Source organism: Thalassophryne amazonica, chromosome 2 (genome assembly GCF_902500255.1).
Source record: "Thalassophryne amazonica chromosome 2, fThaAma1.1, whole genome shotgun sequence".
In the NCBI taxonomy this organism is placed as follows: domain Eukaryota; kingdom Metazoa; phylum Chordata; class Actinopteri; order Batrachoidiformes; family Batrachoididae; genus Thalassophryne; species Thalassophryne amazonica.
In genome coordinates, this window is record NC_047104.1 from 81256362 (window position 1) to 81271046 (window position 14685).

General features: G+C 44.1%; 1 protein-coding gene across 2 annotated transcripts in view; it reads right to left on the minus strand.

The window, feature by feature from the left end:
- The window catches only part of tspan15 (tetraspanin 15), a 70703-nt gene that overhangs the window by 16128 nt on the left and 39890 nt on the right, over nt 1-14685 (minus strand). For both annotated transcript variants that reach the window (XM_034188438.1, XM_034188446.1), the window contains exon 4: nt 13826-13921. In XM_034188438.1, the coding sequence (XP_034044329.1) occupies nt 13826-13921 (96 nt within the window). The remainder of the gene's footprint in view (nt 1-13825; nt 13922-14685) is intronic.

Here is a 14685-nt window from a genome sequence, read left to right on the forward strand (position 1 = left end):
CTGAAAACGAGTTGACTATCACTAATACTCTTTTCCGGCTTCCAAATCGTCACAAAACCACCTGGAAACACCCACGGTCAAAGCACTAGACCATCCTTGACTATATCCTTACTCAATTACGTGACCGGAGCGATGTCCTTGTGACCCGCAGCATGCCTGGTGCAGACGATTGTTGGACAGACCATCGGCTCCTGATAACTCGTCTCAGACTCCATCTGCAGAACCTCCCTCTCTACAACAGGGTAAAGAGGGCACGTTGCTTTAACGTCATGAGGCTGAAGATCCCTGCAATTCAGGAAGACTACTCCAATCGTCTCACAGAGCTTCTCAGTGAGGCTCCACCAGACACATCAGCAAGATTCAGTAGAAGCAGACTGGTCCATTCTCTGTGGCACCAGCAGTAAGGCTGCAGAGGACATAGTTGGCTACTCCAGTCATTTCCAACAAGACTGGCTTGATCAAAATGATGCCGATCCAAAAACTGATTGACCAGAAGAGATCTGCTCGCCTTGCATGGGAGAATCGCTCTACCCGTGCCAGCTTGCGACGATTCCTAAACGCAAAGCAGAAGTGCCAGCGAAGGGTCAGAGAAATGCAGAACCTGTGGTGGCAAGAAAAATCAAAGGAGATACAGTCATACGCTGACAGCAGAGACCTCCGGTGCTTCTACACTGAAACAAAGGAAATCTTTGGTCCCCGTCGCAGTGGTACCAACATCTTCCAGTCTGCTGACGGGGCAACTACCCTTACGGAAGATCAAGCCATCCTTCAAAGGTGGAAGGAACACTTTCAGATGCTTCTGAATTGTTCATCTACCACAGCTGAGGACTTGCTCCGTAAGGTACCCCAACACCCTATCAGGTATTAGATGTCACTCCCTCCCTCCTACACCGAGGTTCAGAAGGCATTGAAGTGCATAAAGGCATGGAAGTCCCCTGGGCCCGACAACATCCCCTTGGAACTCATTTCTCATGGGGGCATAGCCGTGAAGACCAGGCTTTTCATGTTGATCCTGCGCATATGGGAGACAAAAACTATACCCGCAGACATGAAGGATGCCACCATCACTACCATCTTCAAGAAGGGGGATCGCTCCATCTGCGGAAATTACCGTGGCATCTCCATCCTCAGTAGTGCCGGAAAGATGTTTGCACGGATTCTGCTTGACAGGCTCCTGACCGTCGCTGAAGAGGTCCTTCCAGAGTCACAGTGCGGCTTCCGGCCATCTCGTGGCACCACTGACATGATCTTCTGTGCCCGCCTGCTACAGGAGAAGTCCCGTGAACAGCGAAGACCTCTCCTTTTCCTCTTCTGGGACTTGGAGAAGGCTTTCGATAGTGTCCCAAGACCAGCTATGTGGGCAACCTTGAGACGTTTTGGCTGCTCTGACCACTTCACGGACCTTGTACAGGCCCTTCACGATGGGATGACAGGCCGCGTCATGGACAAGAACAGCATCTCTGACTCCTTCCCTATCACCACTGGTTTGAAGCAGGGATGCGTTCTGGCCCCCACCCTCTTTTCTCTCTACCTTGGGGCCATGATCCATGAACTTCCCGACACAGCCCCTGGCATCTGACTTCGCTGCAGAATGGATGGAGGTCTCTTCAACACTGGGCGCTTTCGTGCCAGCCAACTCACCACCTTAGTTACAGTACGGGAGCTACAGTACGCTGATGACAATGTGACCCCTGCGGACACAGTTGCTGCACTCCAGGCCACTGTAGATCTCTTTGATGATGCCTACTCTCACTTTGGGCTTACCTCCAATACTGGAAAGACCAAAATCCTTGTGCAGGGAGTCCCAGGCCATCCCCCTCCAGACACCAGCAACGCACGACTCCATGGTGAAGTCCTTGAGGCCGTGGAAGCCTTCCCCTACCTAGGAAGCTACCTCTCTAATGACTGTACTATGCACAAAGACTGATAACAGGTTTCATGCCGCACATGCAGCATTTGGGAAGCTCTCCAAACGGGTATTTCTGAACCACAATCTCAGTCTCCAGATGAAAATCATGGTGTTCCGAGCCATCGTTCTTTCCACCCTCCTCTATGGCTCTGAGTTGTGGGTCCTGTATACGAGTGATATAAAAAAGCTGGAGCGTTTCCAACAGCAGAAAATTCGTGCAATCTTGAAGATCAAATGGCAAGACCATGTCTCCAATGAATCTGTGCTTCTCCAAGCCAATCTCTCTAGCATCGAGACCACGATGGCCTAAAATCGCCTCCGCTGGGCAGGGCAAGTCAGAAGAATGCCCACAACCCGACTCCCCCTCCAGATCCTCTTCTCACAGCTCGAATCAGGCACAAGAGCCAGAGGTGCGCCCAAACATCGATTTCGTGACCGAGGGCGACGCTTCATCGCTGTAACATCAACTATGCCAACTGGGAGACCCTTGCCAAAAACTGCACTGAGTGGAAGCGCACCATCATTAAGGGAACAGCCCACATGGAGAAACAACGATGCTGTGAAGTAGAGTACAAGAGACAGCAACGTAAAGAGCGGCTTCTCCTTCCTCGCTCACCACCCACTGTTCCCTGCACAAAGTGTTCCCGACTGTTCCATTCTGCTCTGGGTCTGAGCAGCCACATACGACATCGTCACCCCTTAAACAACTGAGGTTGATCTGACATGGTCCTTTAATGCTCGAAAAGGAGATTATGCCGATGATGATGATGATATGTTTGTAGCATGGCCCAAGCAGAGGGTCACCCCTTTGAGTCTGGTCTGCTTGAGGTTTCTTCCTCAGAGGGAGTTTTTCCTTACCACTGTTGCTCTGGGGGTTGGTAAGGTTAGACCTTACCTGTGTGAAGCGCTTTGAGGCAACTCTGTTGTGATTTGGCGCTATATAAATGAAAATAAATTGAAAATTGAATTGAATTGAAAGGGGTTTCTTGAGACCAAGGAACTACACGGTCCTGGAACCAGTGATCTTGGAATCACTACACAAAACTTTTGAAAAATCTCAGTTTTTTTTTTTCCCATTTTAATGTCATGTCTAACACAGAACAGCATGTACTCTTCAAACTGTCAAAGTATGCTGCAAAAAACACACTGTGCTTTGTAGCTGTTCCAGAAATGTACTGGCTCTGAGATCGTATCGGTACCACTGTTACTGAGGTCGTTTGCTTCTGAGGTCTCCAGTTACCTTTAGCGGTCACTGGGGGCTGGAGGTTATCCTGGCAGTCATTGGGCAAGAGGTGGGGTACAATCTGGACAGGATACCAGTCTATCCCAGGGCCACATTTCAACAGACAAACATATTCACACTCGCACCTACAGTTGTGAGGGAACCCACACGAACACAGGGAGAACATGCCAATTGGTAAAATGGTAAATGGACTGCATTCATATAGAGCTTTTCCATCTGCATCAGACGCTTTTTTTAATTTGCCTCACATTCACCCCGATGTCAGGGTGCTGCCATACAAGGCGCTGGCTACACACCATGAGTAACTAGGGGAATAAGAATCTTGCTCAAAGGCCCTTAGTGATTTTCCAGTCAGGCTGGGATTTGAACAGAGGATCCTCTTTTCTCACACTTTAACCACTAGACCATCACCTCCCCTAAACAACTCTACACAGAATGGAACAAGTGGAAAACAGTCTCAGGACATTCTTGTTGTGAGGCGACTGTGCTAAGCCACCCTGCTGCCTATATCACTAGAAATCAAGAATCAAAAGAAGAAATTATACTAGCATGCTGCCCATGGGGATCCACTGGCTCTAGGTTGGGTAGTGTTTATAAAATAGATAGCTGACAGGGTGGTAATAAATTAAGCAAAGCGTCTACATAAACATCGGTGTGTGTGAATGGGTGAATGTGAGGCATCACTGTAAAGCACTTTGAGCATGTGCACTGGATATGTTCTCCACTTGGACATTTGTACTTCTAATTTCTACTTGCCACAGATGATTTTGTATACTATCCTAGCTACTTGATTGTGACTCTCAGTGTCTGCTGTCCCAGCTTGCGTCTTGCGCAACTTCTGTCTACTCGAGAAGACCCCAGCCTCGAAATTCGTGTTTTGCCATGATCACAGCCTCTGTGCTGTCCTCCAGCTCAGCCTTTGCAAGCCATCATCAGATTTGTCAGCCATCATCAGCTGTGATAAACGCTGCCGTGAATGAATGAAGCACTGTGACTCAAAGCACCAGTAGCAGTCTGATTGGTCCCCTGGTGTGGTCCGCAACACTTTTTTTTCATATGTCTGATTTCTTTGAATTTTCCTCAGGAAATTCTTCTTCCGTTAGTAAGCTCCAGCTGCATCATGGGATAGTGCAGTATAGTTCATGTACACACTATGGCGGTAGTAGATTATGTGGTTGGGCTTAAACTACTAAATGCATACTGAGTATTGAGATACCCTACGGATTCTGCCTACCCTTTGTTCCTTACTACATATATAAAACCCTAGCATGTGTATTCAGATGAAGCCTATAATTCCTTTAGCGTTATCATGGGTGAGTTGCATGTTATAGTCTGCAAGTTTAGTCCCACTCAGCTCCAGCTGGATCAGAGGCCTAATTCAGCTCTCAACAATGAGGAAAATGTAATTATTCTAAAAGCTTGGTCTAAAATCACATTTACTTTATTTCACCAAATATCTCAGCCATAATGACACCCTACAATGTGCAAAAATGCTAAGACATGAGTGAGCACAGACATTAGGGACCGGCCACAAAAACCTTTGCCAGCAGGGGTTGGCATAAGACATAACACCCACATCTCTATAGTCTGTAATAAGTCATTTTTACATTTTTCCTAGAATAGACTATGAATGACTGTGCAGCTGCATCAGCAAGTTAACGTGGACAGAATCATTTTAGAGCAACAATATCAGCTCTGATTTATACTTATGGACAGTCAATCATTTCAAAAGTAAAACTGAAAAAAGTGAGAAAAGCAGACTTGAAGGCTGAGCTACAGTTTGCCAGGATGCACATGAGAGACTCGAGCACTGATGTGAGCTCTTCCTTTTTATGAAAGTTCTTTATTCCGCAGACAACAGAGCGAGAAAGACAGAAGGACAAAAGGCCAGATATCAAGAGAGACAACAAGGGAGGATAATACAAACAAAAAGAGAATATGAATTAATGAATAAAGATGAAGCCCCTTGTTTCCAGGTAGTGTGCTCTGCACACAGACATGATGCCACTGAGGAAAGAAGTTCATCCTAATTCTGTTCAGCGCTACTCCCCGGAGTGGCTTTTTTCCTGCCAAGAGTCCAGAGCCAAAGGAAGGGCAAAACAATTACTGTGTGGTTAATATCTGAAACTTTGCCAATGGTTCAAAAATATTACAATTCGACATTGAGTTCCGAATTTGTTGCGTGCAATGGCACACCAATATAGCAACACTCTGATGAATTGGAGACCTATTTGTACAGGCTTACTTTTTAACGAGTTTATGTTATTGCTGCCTTTAGTTTCTGCATTTTTATTTCTGTGTTCTTAAATTCCTGTAAAGCAATTTGTAATTTTATCTTGAAAGGTACTATACAAATAAACTTTTCTTACTTACTTAATTTCATGATTGGGAAACTTCTATTTAGTACATGATGTCCACATGAGGCAGGAACTGAAGGACCTTCTCACACACGTCCTGCTAACACCAGTCTAACTGTAGCAGGTGAGGGAGACTTCTCCTTCTACACCACATTTCCTGATCATTGCTTTCAGAGGGACGATTAGATTACAGTCTCTTGTTGTTGTTTGATTGCTGTAACTGCTTGCACTTTTTTGTCTGCATTTCATAGCTGATAAGTTTTATTTTAAAATCAACAGTTTTCTCTAACAGACTAATTATTCTCTAAGTTTTTGTCCCCTCTTTCGTTTGTCATCTTTTCTGTTGATGATAACTAATGTTCAAAAGACAGCAAGACACTATGTTGCTCAAAATGAGGCATTTGCTGATGGAGTGATCAATTTTGAAGTTTGGCATTCTTTAGAGGCCCAGCTGGCTGTGTAATACATCACTTGGCTAATGAATGCTGGTAGAAAGGACTGGAAAACAGAAAATCACTCAGGCATCCCAATTCCCGGTATAAGTGTGCCTGAGACCCCACCAAAATTTTAATTGCTACACCCTAGGCAGACACCCCATGTATATCTAAACATTTGCACTTTCACGACTTTGCCATTTTTTGTTTGATATGAAAATTTGACAGGACATCAGCTGGTTCAAGCCTCCCACATCCATAGCTGCAGTAATATAATAATAATAACAACAATATTGTTATTATTACATCAAACACCCCATACAGTGAGGCAAATAAGTATTTGATCTACTGTCGACTTTGACAGTTTTCCCATCTACAAAGAATGGAGAGGGCTGTAATTTTTATCGTACGCACACTTCAACTGTGAGAGACAGAATCTAAAAAAATAAATAAATAGGGAGAGGCACTGTAAGAAGCATTTCAAGGTCCTGGAGTGGCCTAGCCAGTCTCCAGACCTGAACTCAATAAAAAAATGTTTGGAGGGAGCTGAAACTCGAAACCTGAAAGATCTGGAGATCTGTATGGAGGAGTGGACCAAAATCCCTGCTGCAGTGTGCAAACTTGGTCAAGAACTACAGGAAACATCTGAGCTCTCTGAAAGTGCAAACTAAGGTTTCTGTACCCAATATTAAGGTCTGTTTTTCTATTGTGTCAAAAACTTATTTCATACGATAAAAAGCAAATTAATTATTTAAAAATCCTACAACGTGATTTTCTGATATATATATTTTTTTTTTTTTTTTTTTACATTGAAGAACATTTCCATGTTCTCCCCGTGTTTGTGTGAGTTTCCTCTGGGCACTCCGGTTTCCTCCCATAATTAAAAACATGCTTATTTAGGGTCTGCTCCTTTCTCTGCCCCTGACCAAGGCAGCATCTTTGCATTTGGAGTTGATCACCAGGTGCCGGACTGGGGCTGCCCACTGCTCCCAGTGGTTGGATTGTGTCTAACTGTAATTATGACAGGTTAAATGCAGAGGACAAATTTCACTGTATGTATGTATGTTTATGTACAATGACAATAAAAGGCTCTGACAAACCCATCTCATCTGTTCAAAGTGATGTTAATCAGTGAAATCACCTGCTGGAGTCGGTGGCTGCAAAGAAAGACTGCACCTTCTTAGCCCTTTCTGGAATCTCATTGGACACCACTGGCCTAAACATTAGAAAATTCGTTCTACAATATTGTCCCACCACATTTATTTTTTAGGGACAGATTAAATCCCTTCTCAAGATTCCCAAGGAACATAAAAATCATGGTCCCTATGATTGGGGGAAACGACAATATGAATAGAATTATTTTTATGACAAGGCAAACATTATGACTAAAAATTCAGAAGTCTGCAAACATCACGAAGATCACAAAAAAAAAAAACAACAACAACAAAAAAAAAACAACCGAGTGTAGTGAACCATGAACAGAATATTGGTCCTGCAGACAGCAGAGTTCCCTTGGTGGCTCTTATCATCCTCTGTGCTGGCAACAAACCATGAAACACTCTCACACATTTGACACCCTCACAGCAGCATTAGACTAAATGCATTCAGGAAACCAAAGCAGGGATAAGAATGATCTGGTGCATCAAAGACAGCAAACATTGAATCAGTTTTATTCATTAGCTGCCCTTTTAATCTGGTGAGTTACAAGATGACAGCATTGATCCAATCAATCTATTGAGTCTCTCGCTGCATTTTATGGTCCATGCCCAGGCTTTTCCAAAGCGTAGGAAAAAGATTGATGACTGCTATAATGTGTTCATAAACACCATTATCTGCCACTACTCATGTCAGGATTGAGGGTATGGCATCAAAATAGCGTCACACTTTGTCTGTGCACACAAGCTGTGAACATCTATTGATGATAAACACCAACAACAGTGCAAAACTGATTAATTCTATATACGAGGTCTGTACAAAAAGTATATTTTTATTTTTTGCAAAAACCATATGGATTTGAATCACGTGTGATTGCATCAGCCAAGCTTGAACCTTTGTGCGCATGCGTGAGTTTTTTCACGCCTGTCGGTTGCGTCATTCGCCTGTGAGCAGGCTTTGTGTGAGCAGTGGTCCACCCCTCTCGTCGGATTTTTATTGCGAATAAATGTCTGAACGATTTGGAGCTTTGCTGCATCAATTTTTTTCCATAAACTGTGAGAGACCTCCAGGTGGACACCATTCGGAAAATTAATATGGCTTTCAGGGACGATTTTATGGGGATTACACAGATTAAGGAGTGCTCCAGCCGGTTTAAAGACCGCCCACAGCTGCTGAGAGAGCGCCGCGCTCCGAGCGCCGATCGACAGGCTCAAACCCCGCTGAAACAACCAGATCATTTCCAACGTGAAGGCTTTGTTGATCCAGGATGTCGTCTGACTTTCATAAAAAGGCAGAAGGCGTGGACATCAGCACTTTTTCAGCACCTTCTACTGTTACAGGAGTTTTTTTTTTTTTTTTAATGGAAAAAGAAGCGGAGGATTGCCCCACCATGCCGCTCGTGGCGCGCGACAAAACCACCTCCGTGTTGGTCTCACAGGACGGCTTTCAGGTGGCTTTCAGACGGCTTCCGGTTGCTTTTCAGTCATGTGAATATCCGAGAAATTGAGCATGAGCTGGACATGCCCCAACATGTCCTGTGAGGCTTCATCACGGCGTTGCTTTGCGCCATGCGGCTCCGTCCTGACGCGTGGAATTCCTCCGCACGTCTGTCTCAATGTGACGAAAAAGTGCTTATGTCCACGTCTTACGCAATTCCTGTGCTAGTCAGACGACATACTGGATCAAGACAGCGTCCAGTTTAGAAATGAACGGCACATTCCACTGTTACAGGAGTTTTTGTCATGGAAAGAGGAGCGGAGGAATTCAGCGCATCGCAGCGGAGCCGCATGGCGCAAAGCAACGCCGTGATGAAGCCTCACAGGACATGTTGGGGCATGTCCAGCTCATGCTCAATTTCTCGGATATTCACACGACTGAAAAGCAACTGGAAGCCATCTGAAATCCACCTGAAAGCCGTCTTGTGAGACCAACACGGAGGTGGTTTTGTCCCGCGCCATGAGCGGCATGGTGGGGCAATCGTCCGCTTCTTTTTCCAAGAAAAAAACTCCTGTAACAGTAGAATGTGCTGTTCATTTCTAAACTGGACGCTGTCTTGATCCGGTATGTCGTCTGACTAGCACAGGAATTGTGGAAGACGTGGACATAAGCACTTTTTCGTCACATTGAGACAGACGTGCGGAGGAATTCCACGCGGACTGATGTCCACACATTCTGCCTTTTTGTGAAAGTCAGATGACGTCCCGGATCAACAAAGCCTTCACGTTGGAAATGATCTGGTTGTTTCAGCGGGGTTTGAGCCTGTCGATCAGCGCTCGGAGCCCTCTCAGCAGCTGTGGGTGGTCTTTAAACCGTCTGGAGCACTCCTTAATCTGTGTAATCCCCATAAAATCGTCCCTGAAAGCCATATTAATTTTCCGAATGGTTACCACCTGGAGGTCTCTCATAGTTTCTGGAAAAAAAAATTGATGCAGCAAAGCTCCAAATCATTCAGACATTTATTCGCAATAAAAATCCGACAAGAGGGGTGGACCACTGCTCACACAAAGCCTGCTGACAGGCGAATGACACAACCGACAGGCGTGAAAAATCTCACGCATGCGCACGAAGATTCAAGCTTGGCTGATGCAATCACACGTGATTCAAATCCATATAGTTTTTGAAAAAAAATAAAAAGGTCCGTTACTTTTTGGACAGACCTCGTGTATATTATATACACACACACGAGTCTGTCAGAAAAGCACTGCTCCACCCCTCTCGTCGTCGTTTCATTGCGAGGAAATGGCGGAATGATTTGGGCTTTTTTTCCATCAGAATTTTTTCAGAAACTGTTAGAGACAGGCAGCTGGAAACCATTCAAAAAATGTATCTGGCTTTCGGTGAAAATTTTACGGGCTTCACAGAGAATAAGGAGTATTACTACAGCTTTAAGGAAGGCCCACAATGGCGCACGGCGCGCCGCGCTCCGAGCCGCCATCGAGAGGCAGAAACCACCACATCATTTCTAAACGGATGGCTGTGTGGAGCCGGGACCGCTGTGTGCAATTTCTCTGGTTATCACAAGAGCTGGACATCAGCCATTTTCCGGCAGATTTCACTTTTAACAAGAGATTTTGTCATGGAAAACCGCGCGGAGGCTTCGCGCGTCACGACCGATTCGCTGATGAAGCGAGACAAAGGAACACCTCCATTTCGGAGTGTCAGAGGACAAGTTGGGACATGCCCAGCTCTCCACAATTTCTCTTATACTCACTCGACTGGTAAGCACTGAAAGCCAAGATAGGCATGTCCATTGCGTTCTGCATCCTGATTGGCTGTAGACCATTGTCAATCAGTCTCCTCTGTGCCGTGTCTCCTTTTTTTTATTTTTTTTATTTTGCCGTGTCTCTTGTACAGTACAGAATGCGGTCAGCTTGCCAAACTTACATAAATCTTTGTCGATGAAACGTTCTGCACCGTCAAAGGCACCTGCGGTCGCACCCAGAAGTCAGAGGAAGATGCTGACCATCGCAGAAAAAGTTGGACTTCTGTACATGCTAAAGGAAGGTAGAAGTTACGCGGCTGTAGGGCGCCATTACGGAATAAATTAATCTTCGTTTCGCTACATAAAGAAGGAGGAAAGTAACATAAGGAGGACAGCAACAATAAGTTTTAACAAGGATGCAGAAAGGGTTGTAACTGTCCGCAACAAGACCAGCGTAAGGATGGAGTCTGCTTTAGCTTTGTGGATCAGTGACTGCAGGAAAAAGAACATTACGCTGGATACCAACATTATCTGCACAAAAGCTAAAAAGCTTTATGAAACTTTTGCTGACAGCAATGACGTCCATGACAGCAAGGAGCAGGATGATGCTGAGCCCAGGCCATCAACGAGTGCTTTTCACACAGAACCAAGCCCATTTAATGCCAGCAAAGGCTGGTTTGACAAATTTCAGAAATGCTTTGGACTTAAAAGTATTTCTCTGCATGGAGAGGTCGCCTCTGCGGATACCGCTGCAGCAGAGGCATATGCGATCATCAAATTTAAAGCAATCATCGAGGAAGGGGGATATAAGCCTGAACAAGTTTTTTATATAGATGAGACAGGCTTATTTTGGAAACGAATGCCCTCTTGCACATTTATAATGCAGGACGAAGCCAAAACCCAGGATTTAAGGCCCAAAATGATCGCATGACTATGTGTGTAATGTGTGGAAATGCCACGGGCTTTATGATAAAACCAGGGCTTATATATAGGTCAAAAAATCCAAGAGCCCTAAGAAACCAAAATAAGAATGCGTTGCTCGTTTACTGGATGCACAATGCAAAGGCTTGGATGACAAAAGCGCTCAATCTGGATTGGTTCAGTGTTTCATCTCGGAGGTCAAGCGTTATTTGAGAGGACAAGGACTAGACTTTAAAGTGCTTCTGCTCTTAGACAACGCCGGAGGCCATGCTGATGATGATTTGTCATATGATGGTGTGCAAATCGAATTTCTGCTGCCAAACACTACATCGCTCATTCAGCCCATGGACCAAGGCATCATCCATGCTTTCAAGGCTCTCTATGCACGCAACACCCTGCAACATCTTGTTGAGGCTATGGACTCGGATCAAGATTTCTCACTAAAGGCCTGCTGGAAAAAAGTGTGGCAAGAGGCAGTGCACAACCCGTATTGGATGCTCTCCTGTTTACATCCATCACTCTGCAGTAGATGCAGCTGTGAATCTGGCTAAACAGCTCGGGGGAGATGGCTTTAATGATATGACTCCTGACGACATTAATGCCCTGATTGATGCCCACTCACAACCGCTGACTGATGAAGATCTGGCAGAGATGACAAAGCCACCAAGTGAGGATGAGGGAGAAGAGGATGAAGAGGACGCAAGTGTTGATAAAGATGAGGAGGATGGACTAACACTTGATTGCTTGGCAACCATGGTGAGAATGGCCAATAAACTTCAGCGAGCTGTGCAAGAATGAGACCCTTTGATGTTTCGTTCATTACAGTTCTCAAACATAATCGAAGGTGGCATGTCTGTTTTTTTTTTTCTTCTGGGCAAGAAGATTCTTATAGAGTACCAACAACTACCCATAAATATGTTCTTCACTCGGAAAACGACACCTGCACCTTCAATGGAAAAAGACGCAACAGCAGAGCAGCACCAGGACGAAGAGGCGCGGTCAGAGGAACTGTGAAATACTGGTGAGTCACTATTAGTAATTTATGTGTCCAACCTCGTAGGTTGATTGTTAAAATTAAATTTGTTAGTTCTAAAAGTCATCATAATTATTTATAGGAAAACGTTCTATTTTCATTTCTCAAACAAATGTTTGGGCCTGAAAACAGGTTTTGATCTTTGGTGTCATTCTATAATACTGGACTTATTTTTCTACTAAGGTTTGAACTTTGAGAGTGTTTACACAGGAGAGAAAAGTGAGAAAATGTTAATGCCTGTTTGAGAAAAGTGTATAAAGTGTGTAGCAGCTTGGGACGCCGACAAGGGTGGTCGCATCTCCTCCACTCTCCTTTATCTCTCTGCCTTTAACCTTTAAGTCCCTACTTCACCAGACTGTGAATTCCTCAAAAACTATATTGGATTCTGGATCTATTGGACTACTATTGGATTAACCATGGAATTGATCAGCTGGTCTCTGAACACTATTGACACCATTTTTTCTACAAGAAGGTCAGGGTCTTGGCGTGTTGCATGCTTGGCGCCTTTCTCCGTTGAGGATGTCAAGGATTTATTCATTTTTGGTCTCATGGCAGCAGGGCTGGTACTTTTTGGCTTATGTGCTGCCCTGATCTACTGGAAAATTGGCAAGACGGCGGCATCAAGAACCACGGCCCTCGCTTTTCCGTCATGATTAACGAGGTTGGCCACGCAGTGCATTCTCAGACTGCGCTGACTCTTGAACTCAGACGCAAATTGGATGACACCTTGGCGCTGATGCGTGCCTTGCAGTTGAAGCTGAAGGTTTCGGAGGCCGGTGAATATTCTTAATTCATAATTGGGAATATTCTTAATTCATAATTGGGATTTGGTTGTTCAAGTGGAACTGTTAAAAAGTGTTTTCACTGCTCAGCTACAACACTTCAGGCTTATCTAACCTTAAGGTCAATTGCCCACTGTTTACCTCCAGAAGAATTTATTCAGGCCTTGGTGAGATTATTCGGCTCCATTCTTATCTCAACCCACAAAGACAATAACTGACTTACACATGGACTGAAGCATGCTCCAGTTTCTCCTTTTACCTCCCTTCCTGCCCCCCTCGTGGCAGGCCCCTGTTCTACCCAAGCTGGCAGGCGGCGTGACTCCAGTTGCAGCGGCTACCAACACACTCACATCGCCTCAATTTGGAAAACAGAGTGTTTCAAGTTTAGTGCACATAAACAATGTCAAATGTATATGTGTTGTCCTAATTCTGATGTGTGCCATTATTACGGTAAATAAGTAATAATTGTGGATTAATTGCTGTTTGTCTGTGGAATGTGAGTGCGGAAATCTTGCTGTTGTAATGAAATTATAATAAAAGCTATCTATCTATCTAGTGTAGCTGTTTTGTGTATCCAAAAAACAATCAAATAAAAGAAATAAATAATATAATAAATAAATAAAACCCAACCCTCTCCAATCGACTTCCAACACTTTGACCTGGTTTTCTTATAAGGTTCTATAAAATACAGTTTATTATTTTGTTTGAATAAAGACCAAAATAAGATACATAAAATTCTTAATACCAGTGTAAAGGAATGTTTCTGAATAAGGTTTAACACAATCCTACCTTCTTCTGAACAAAGTCCATGATGTTTTTGAAGTCTAAGTCATCATAGTAATTCACTATGCCTCTTCGGATGTTCTTGTTCAACAACTCCACTGTCTGTGGGGGTGGGGGGGAGGAAGAGGAGAGGAAAAAAGAGAACAGGAAAATATGAAAAACTGAAGCATTTGTACAAATGATTAGAGTGTGGGAATCTCGTTCATAGCTTTGTCTTCATTCAACAGCAAACATGATGTTAGGGTATTTGCCAAATCTGGAAATAAGAGTCTCCAATATGTGATTGACCTAAAACACAATGTAGTGAGGTCATATTATGGCAACACACTATCAAGAGTAAAAAACCCTACCAAATTTTTCATTTGTGCTAAATATTTTAATCCAGACCAGTAATCATTTACTCCACACTTTAATTCAGGTCATACTGTTTCCTAGATATTTGTCTTACTTATATAATGTTTTGAGAATCAGAAAACATTGTTTTTTTAGGTTTGCTTTTCTCAATTAAAGGTACAGCATGGAGGTTCTACTAATCCTCCAATTACAGGGTTGGACAGATCATGGTTTCCAGGAACAATACATATACCCTAGTCCAGGGGTGGCCAAGTTCGGTCCTCGAGAGCCACCTTCCTGACACTCTTAGTTCTCTCTCTGCTCCAACACATCTGAATCCAATGAAAGGACTCGTTAGCAGACTTTTAATGAGCCTTTCATTGGATTCAGGTGTGTTGGAGCAGGGAAACAACTAAGAGTGTCAGGAAGGTGGCTCTCGAGGACCGAACTTGGCCACCCCTGCCCTAGTCAGTGATCACAGGTGTGTGTCTTCATATCAAATCCTAATGAGTTCTAAGAACCAAATAGATCAG